We start from the raw sequence: 9,223 nt of genomic DNA, 5'->3' as shown, positions 1-9,223 counted from the left end.
AATGAAAAAGCGTGGGTGTGGGGGTGCGGGGCGTGGGGGAGGGGGAACATGCTAGCTGCATTTTTATCGTCGTACTAGATGGCGTTGCCCACCATTTTAGATTATAATGTATTTATGTGTAGTTATTTTTAGATATATATTTGATTTTTTAATATGAGATCTTTTTTTTATTGCTTTTTTTTATTTATTTATTTTTTATGAAGGTGGACGACGATACCATCTCCAATGCGAGCAATATCTTTAAAAAAGATACTAAGCCCAATACTTTGGATTATAGTGTATGTATGTGTATGTAGTTTTGTTTGGATAGTGATAATATATATTTTTTATATTGCTAATAAACACACACACATATACTATGTTCAAAATACGATTAATATAACATTGTAGTTTGTGATCCGTATTCAAAACTATATTATATTAGTGTTTGTAACGAATACAAAGTTTGCAAAAATTTATTAATACTTTTTAAAATTTAAGCATTAATTGATACTTTAAATTTTAATTCGATTAATTTAAAGGTGTAAAATATTTTATTGTTAATGTATGTAGATTGGACCTAAACAATACTTATTATTTTTATCAAATTTTGATTTGGATAATTCTAATTCAAATTATTAAATTAATTTTACATGTTTAAAACGAAACAAAGTAGAAATTTGATTTTCTATTTTAACGAAGAACTACTATTTTTTTATTTTTGGTTAATATTCTTGGTTTAGCTCATTTTACTTGTCATGTTGTCTTTTGCACTTATTTTTAAGGAAACGTCAATTAGAATTATAATTTGACTAATTTACCTTATTTATTATTTGATCTCCATTTAATATTATTTTTTCTTTTACGACATTAATCTCTTTTCACATTTATTAGATTGAGAATAAAATCAAATAGAAATATTTTAAGTATATTTATTTTAGTAAACATAACAAATAAATGACATGGCGGAATCGCAAATACAACAGTTAAATATCTAGATTAGATCTCAGGCTAATGTAAGAAAAGAAAGAAAATTATATGGTTTGACTACTTAATTTTATGAAGAAAAGCATTAATATGAGGTCCACGGTTTTTTCATTTTATAAATAATTTCATTTGTCTAATGAGTTGATACATTTCATGTGCCAATGAATCCACCATTATTGACTTAATGAGAATACTTTGGGAATTACATGAAAATTGTTTGATTTTTTAATATGGGGTGCAAAAAAGACGTTTTTTTTTTTTTTTTTTTTTGATATTGCTTTTTTTTTTAATATAGGGTCCACTTTTTTTTTTTGATATTGCTTAATTTTTTTAATACGAGATCCACCTTTTTTTTTTTTAACATGAGTTTGGAGGATTTTTTTTTAATATATTTTTTAATTTTTTTAACATGAGGTCCACTCTTTTTATTTTTTTTAAACATGAGTTGGGGACGGACGGCGATCCATTCCCCAACTCATGCTTATATATAGTACAAAAATACTGTAAGGTTAAATATTTTTTGGAGTAATATGCAGTTATAGAAAACGACTATCATTTAATGCGCTATTAATAAATAGGAGGATTTATAATTTTTAAGAAAACTATCACTTATAAAAGAAAATTCAAGCTCATAACAAATTATATATAAGAGCTTAACTGTTATAAATTGATACTCCATATATTATAAAGAATGTTATAGTACTATCAAGAGCTTAACTTTTATAAATTGGTACTCCATATAAAGAATGTACTATCAAATCACATAAAAACACAATATATAATTACAATCAATGAGTGTCAACCTGAAAGAAGGATAAATATTTGCACATGTTAAAATATGTTTTATGGAAGAAAAAAAATTACACTTTTCTGTTAATAAAAGTAAAATCCAATAAATATGCACTTGTTGATGCATGCAATTAGGGTGATAGTGAAATAATTTTCGATACAAAATCACGAAGAATATGTCGGAAACCCTGAAATTTGGTGGCAATGAAGCAAGGCCAAAAAAGTTACCATTGTATCGTAATTTATGTGATACAATTCTTATTTTTAGAGTCAAATAAGAAAAAAAATTACCGCAATTTATTCATATGCCTTTAAATATTTTAAAAGATTAAGGGTCAAAAACACACATGAAGTATCATTTTTTTTTTTTGGCAAAATACATCAAAACCCCCCTGAACTATACACGAAAAGTCGATATCACACCTAAACTATACGGACACCTATTACACACCCGAACATCTAAAAAGTGATATTAATACCACCCGACAGTTGATGTGTGTGTAACAAATTATAAAAATAATTGAAAAATAAGCGCGTTTTAATTAAAATTTATTTATTATTTTCTTTTTTTAATTACAAAATATATATTTTTATAATCCCCACCCACCCTATCCCCACCCTTCCACCCGACCCAACCCTCTTCTTCTTCATCCCCAACCTATGCCACCTCATCTTCTTCATCCCCCAACCCAACCCACCCCCCACCCATCTTCATGCCCCTCCTTCTCTTCATTCCCGAAGATTTTTTTTTTTTTTTATTATTCTCTCTCCTCCGTTCATGCCACCACGCCGCCGCCCCATTGTGGTGTTTTTTTTTTTTTTTTTGAAATTCTTTGAAGGTTTTCGACAACCCTTCTTCTCATTAAAATTTCTTCATTGTTGTTAAACAATGAAGAAAATTTTCCATTTGAAGGGCGAGGGTGCAATGAAAATTTCCCATTTGAAGTTGGCAATATCTTCATTGTTGTTAAAAGTTCATTTGCAATTCGTGCAATTTCTTCATTGTAGTTACGCATTGTTTTTAATCTTGGATAAATTTGAGTGTAAGTGGGACGAAAATACTTCCGGATTTGTTCAATTATTATGAAATGGAGAAAAAATGAAGACAAGGATTTTGGGAGTGGCGTTAGAGGAGAAGAAGTCGTGGTTGGTGGAATGGGAGTTGAGAATGAAGATGAAAAAAGAAGGGGCGGGGGTTTTGAGATGAAGTGAAAAGGAAAAACTTTTTAAAAAACTTCATCTCCTCTCTATGAAGCGAAGAAACAAACAGGGGAAGGCACAAAGAAGAAGACACAATGAAAAGGGAAAAAGCTTTTTAAAAACGGTACAAATAAATAAGTAAGAGAAAAAAGCAAATAACGTGCTCACACTTGATACGTGTCGCAATTAGCGTGAGGAACACCTCAAAAACGAAGAATATGTCGGTGATAAATAATATCACTTTTTTATATTTTGTGTAATTCGTCCGTTTTTAGAGTTAAGAAAAAAAAATTTTTTTTATTTCATTTTGACTATTTTTTTTTTTTTAAAACTATGGTTAATTGTTTTTCCTACATAAACTATCACCAATTAGTGACACACCTCAACTCTCAATACTTTTTATGTTAGTTTGCAAAATACATCTCATTAAAAGTAAATTATTTTTAAAAATAGTTTATGTAGGAAAAGTAAACAATTATAGTTGAGGTGTGTTTTGCAACTAATTGGTGATAGTCTAGGTAGGAAACTCTCACACTTGATAGCTCAGGTAGGAAACTCAAAAAAAGGTGATAGTTAAGGTGTTTTTTTTTTTTTAATCATTATTACTATTTTAAATTGTTAATTATTGTGACATATAATACTTTTTATGTTGTTTCTAAGCATGTAAATTATTTTTAAAAAATTTAAAGATCACCGAATAAAATACAAAGTTTGACTAAATTCAAATCAGATCACATAAGTTGGTATAGAGAGAGTGTAGCTTTTCCTCGATGAAAATGATACTTTTGGTATTTAGCCGGAGGCTTGTAGCCTGTTGGACGCAATGAACTTCGGATTTTCAAACTGATGTCTCTTTTTTCCCGTTTTTACTCTGGAGTGTGACTGACTAGAATCCAATCATTTCTTTTAACAAATTAACATGTAATGACTAAATTTGTGGCAACCTTTGCAGATGACAACAAATTAAGTATAGTTGCAAACTTAATAAATTTGTGAGAAGATGAACCATAAATAAACTCGAAATTGAATATGATAAATTATAGGTTTCTCTAGCACTCGGGTTCATTTGGTGTCAGTTATGCAGATATTATTATCTAGGAACTATTTACGCGGTAATTGATAATAAAAGAATTGTAATGCAATAAATATTAATAGAGAGGTTATTCCTCATACCAGGGATCAAGCCCTTACCCCGTCCTATTTGTCTAGTGACGAACGAATTAACACGACATATTTAAAAGGGAATATGTCGTGGGGTATGTTATTCGCAGATGACATAGTATTGATTGACGAGACACGTGGTGGTGTTAACGATTAGTTGGAAGTTTGGCGACATGCCATAGAGTTTGAATGTTCCAGGTTAAGTAGGACTAAAACAAAATATCCGGAGTGTAAGTTCAGTGACGTAATTCATGAGGCGAAGGTGGAAGTGAAGATCAATGTGCAAGTCATATCCAAGAGAGTAAGCTTCAAGTATTTTGGGTCCATAATTCAAGGAGACTGGGAGATTGATGAGGATATCGCACACTGTATTGGAGCGGTAGTATTTTGAATATTTTACCCGCTTAACATATTTCATCATGTTCTCTCTCCTCAATAAATATTTATTTCATTAATGATGAAATCTCTTAAATGTTGGTATGTGAACTCACAAATTCAGCCCATTGATGTAATTAATACAAGGGTAAAATGGAAAAAAGCTAATTAATTTTATCATGTAATTAATACAAGGGTAAAATGCGAAAAAGCTAATTAATTTTATCTTGGATAAATAAAATAATAAATATTTCGAGATAAGTATTTTTAGTAAGGACGACAAATATTTTGAGACGGAGGGAGTAACAATGAAACCTAAAGTAAATGGATTGGAATGAGCAATATTTTAACCCCAACAAATCAGTTTTTTTAATATGCTATATATAGGGAGTAGGAATTAAGTAAAATAAAATCTAAGAGCAATATTACGGAGTATTAATTCAGCGAGCATGGGAACTTGCTTGCTAGTCAACCCTTTATGAATAAATTCGTAAGAGGTGCAAGAAAAATTGACCCTTGGTGGCTCTAACCGTCTGACCGAAAAATATATAATTTCCCAAAAAAAAATAAAGTTAAAATATAATGTATATATTGTTTCTAAATTTGTTTCCATAATCGTTCAGATTTCTTTACATACATAATTCAAGAATCAAATCCAAAGCAATAAATCTCTTGGCCGCGTATAGAGAACGGACCCAAACAGTTTGTTTAACTCCAGTTTTCAATGCAAACTAAGTCCATAAATATAGAACCCTGCATTAATGAAGCCTTCTCCTACAAGAAAGTTTTTCAATGGCTGAAAACGAAAACGACTGGGATTTATGGGCAGTTGCGAGAAGTTGCTCCAACATGAACAACTCTGCTCATGATGATACAAGAAATTGCTACAACGTTAATACTTCTGTTCTTGTCGATCACAATGTCCATGAGGATCCTACTCATGGTAACTCTGCTAATAACACAAAAACACCAACTCTTCTTCCAGACCAAAGTGATTGCGTTGGTGATTTTAGTGACTCGTTCGCCATGGGAAACAAGCGTTATTTCGGGTTAGATGAAGTTTGCAGTCTTTCCGAGAATTCAAGAATTGAACCCCACAACTCAGAAAACCAAACTGAAACTATTCCAAACACCCCACTGCTGCTTGTAGAACATGAGGAGGAGAAGAAGAGGAACAAGAAGGCGAGATACTCGATGCAAAGTTCAAGTATTAAGGAAGGCAAGAGTGTTTGTTATCGGGGGAAGAGCACTGAAAGATATGAAATATTGGCTGAGAAATTGAGTGAGGCAGATCAATGGAGATGGAAGAAGTATGGGATGAAGCGAACTGGTGGTTCGCCTTTTCTCAAGAGCTACTATAGGTGTAATGAAGTTCAAGATTGTCCGGCAAGGAAACATGTTCAGCAAAGCTCAACAGATTCAAACAAAGTGGTTGTAACTTATAGGGGCCAACACAATCACCCTCCTAACCAACACATTGTGATGGTAAACAGGAGCCATAATGCTGCTGCCCCCATGGAAGACCCATCTTTTCCCTCTTCTACCTCTAGTATGTTATTCAACTAACAAGCCAGTTTTTGCTAGAGAGAGACTGATTTTGTGCCTTAGTAAGTCAGTCGGGATTGTTTCTAACTATACTGTGTCTTGAATTAGTCAATGTTGGAACTGAAGTAGGATCTTCTATTTGGAATTTTGTTTGAGAAGAAAAAAGAAATTCCAAATAGAAGATCCTATTGGTAATTTCTAGTGTTATTACTTTCTAATAGTAATCAAGCTTTTTGCTTGGCATCTCTATCATTTTCTAGAATCACTGGCATCTCCTTTGTTCCTAGTAGCACCAATAACTGGACCTAGTAATCAGTTAAACAGATGCTACTCAGAAGCAGGTAAACTGAAACAACGCTGCAAAACTTGAAGGACATCTTTTCTTTTTAAGGGAATAACAAATCCATCACAACATTGTTCACCTATGTTATTTGGTGGATATGAAGAGATGACTGAAGGTCAAAAAACATGAAGTTTCACTAACAAAAATGAGAAAGTCACGTAAACTCAACCTGTTATTGAATCCAATGCCATTAGATACAGACCCTCTATCTTCACTTATAAGACAAGATGATGCAAATGTCTTAAATTTCTCATGCTTCATTCAAGGACAATTCAACAATCACAAAAGAAAAAAACACTTAAAGATAGTATGGGCAATTGTTTACTAACAGAGTTGCATATCAATGAATTACATGAAACAACAGAAAGTGAAATCTTCAATTGAGCATTTGCAATCTATTCAGTTCGGCATGTTATGTACAGGGATTGATATAGATAGGATTATTTTACTTACATTAAGTATTAAAGATAAAGAATCAACTAGAAATTGGTGGCGGCTACCAATTCTCTTTAACGATTTTAGATTTCTCAAGTATGAATTTCCCTTCCTTGTACCTCTGAGTTGGCTCATAAGCTCGTTCATATTTCCAGCCCAAAACCTCATTGCAATCCCCACAGTGTACATCAGCAACAGTATGAAGACCCGTCATGAGAGTTCTGTCTTCTTTAGCCCCAACCACAATATTCATCACATGAGTAAACAGAAAAGCTCTGCCGTTCCTTCCCTGAAAAGCAATACATTTGTTTTCTTTGGACAAGGCTTAGAAACAAGATTACCACAAATGAAACTAACTAGTTAAGTACAGTCAAACTTAACTATATAAAAGCATCATATATTTGGCTGCTATAGCAAAATGCTATTGTAAAGTACATATAACATAACATGAAAATAGGTTCCAAAGAAAATTGGTTGTTTTAGTGAAATGTTGTTATAGAGATGTCTGACTGTATCATCTGATTCTTGAAGTGCAAAAGAGATTTTTTTTTTTATTTTTTTTTTTTAATAAGACATAAGTAAAAAGAGAATTTTAGTCCTTCCTTGCCCATTGTCAGCTCAATGTTTATGCTTTGACTAATTCCTGGACTATAAGACACAACAATCACTATAACCCATGAAGGCCGAAATCAAGAAGTGGTAAAACGCATCAATAAGAGTGAGCTGATTCCACCTTATTTTTCTTCATTTCTCATTTGGTTTTCCTTAATTACAAGTTAAGCCCATCCATTACTTTGAGTTCAAGACAAATGAGGGATTTAGTTAATCAAATTCATTCGAAAGCACTGATCACAAACTAGTGAGAACTCGGAACTAGTACCGAACAATAAGAGATAGACGCAAAGTTTGACCCCAACTGATTCCAAACAGAAGCCATTGCAAACATACTATGACTTAAACCACCATAAATCATCTATATACTAAACACTAACAGAAAAGTACTGTATTTAGATATTAGAATAGCTATAAGTTAACAAGGCACAGATGGATCAAAAATCAATCACCTGAAACGCCTTAGAGATTATATCATCATGAAGAGAGACATGATTTCGACATTTATAGCAGCTGTACAAGCGAGGTCCAACCAATTCATCCATTTGCAAAAATTCTCACTAATCACTTACCCCAGAAACCCAAATGACCAAATCCTACACAAAAGGAGTATCCAAGATAAAATCAACAAAGATAAAAACTTTATACTTGGGGAGCCAAAAAAAAAAAAAACGAAAAAACCAATAAAGCAGCACGGAGAAAGTAGAGCAAAAACAAAAACAAATTTTATTACCTTAAAAGAGAAAATGCGTACAACCCAGAATTCTGCTCCAAAAGGATAACTAAAACCCTTGATAGGTTTAACTTGCAGGATTATAAGAGATTTGGTTAAAGTACCAATCACGAAACTGGAAAGAAATTTAAGCTGCTGTGACAAAGACAGGAATACTTTTTTAAAAATACGTATAAATCAAGATAAAATATTAGTCAAGTAAAGAAAGCTATGAATTAAAACAATACACTATCTAGGATATGACAAGAATCTGAGCTGTAAAAACCAATTCCAATTATCAATGAGGAACAAAATCATGTTTGTTAAGAAAAAGCAGAAATGGAAAAAAGAAATTGAGTAAAGGGTTATTATTCTTTGCTTAGACTCACCTACCAGTATAGAAATCAGGGACGGATAAAGATAAAACAATTGCGTAGCTGTTATAAATATTATTTATTATTATGGACAAGTTCATCTTTAGGAAATATTAGGGTTAGTGATTTGATCAAGTCAATTTTCCCCTATAAATATGTAAGTCCTTCATCAGAAATTTAATCCCTAATGTGCAGAAAATAAAGTTAATTCTCCTCTCTCCTCTCTTTCTCCACAATAATCTTCTTTTCGCTTTATTATTTTATAACACGTATCAAGACGAGTCTCTAATTATTTGTTTGGCCACGTTATAGAACCGTTTTCTAAGAGATTGATGGAGCCAAATTGCTTCCTTACTGTAAGTACGTATCACATATATCCATATTGATATATTTATTGAGAATTTATTTTGTTAATTGTTGTGGCTACAGTGGGAAACAAATAATCCTTTTTGTACGTAGAGGAAAGGTTCTGTTTGTATGCTTTTAGATATATTTACACTTCATGCAGGTGTTGACTTGTTCAATTTAACACATAGAAACATGGTACAATCTATTCACATTGTATAGCCTAAATACGTGTATATCATACTACGTGTATTATCGGGGAAAAAAAAAACTCAGAAACTCCGATAGAGTGGACAAGAAAATATATAGCCACCAGAAGTGGTAATATTTTCATATACTTATTGTGATTATAAAGGAAGATATGTT

General features: G+C 32.0%; 2 protein-coding genes across 2 annotated transcripts; one reads left to right on the top strand and one right to left on the bottom strand.

The window, feature by feature from the left end:
* Window positions 1-5,283: 5,283 nt before the first annotated feature.
* LOC132057632 (probable WRKY transcription factor 65) lies at window positions 5,284-6,406 on the top strand. Its single transcript, XM_059450259.1, has 2 exons — window positions 5,284-6,040; window positions 6,297-6,406. The coding sequence occupies exons 1-2, from the start codon at window positions 5,284-5,286 to the stop codon at window positions 6,404-6,406; spliced, it is 867 nt and encodes a 288-aa protein (XP_059306242.1).
* Window positions 6,407-6,735: 329 nt separating this feature from the next.
* Window positions 6,736-8,570, bottom strand: LOC132056386 (protein yippee-like At4g27745). The gene is made up of 3 exons (XM_059448550.1): window positions 8,160-8,570; window positions 7,879-8,022; window positions 6,736-7,103 (listed from the first exon to the last, which is right to left on the bottom strand). Exons 2-3 carry the CDS (start codon window positions 7,969-7,971, stop codon window positions 6,876-6,878), a joined length of 321 nt encoding a protein of 106 aa, XP_059304533.1. The 5' UTR covers window positions 7,972-8,022; window positions 8,160-8,570; the 3' UTR covers window positions 6,736-6,875.
* Between the last annotated feature and the right edge of the window lie 653 nt (window positions 8,571-9,223).

The sequence above is a fragment of the Lycium ferocissimum genome, chromosome 5 (assembly GCF_029784015.1).
Source record: "Lycium ferocissimum isolate CSIRO_LF1 chromosome 5, AGI_CSIRO_Lferr_CH_V1, whole genome shotgun sequence".
Lineage (NCBI taxonomy): Eukaryota > Viridiplantae > Streptophyta > Magnoliopsida > Solanales > Solanaceae > Lycium > Lycium ferocissimum.
This window is presented reverse-complemented; position numbering and strand designations above follow the sequence as displayed.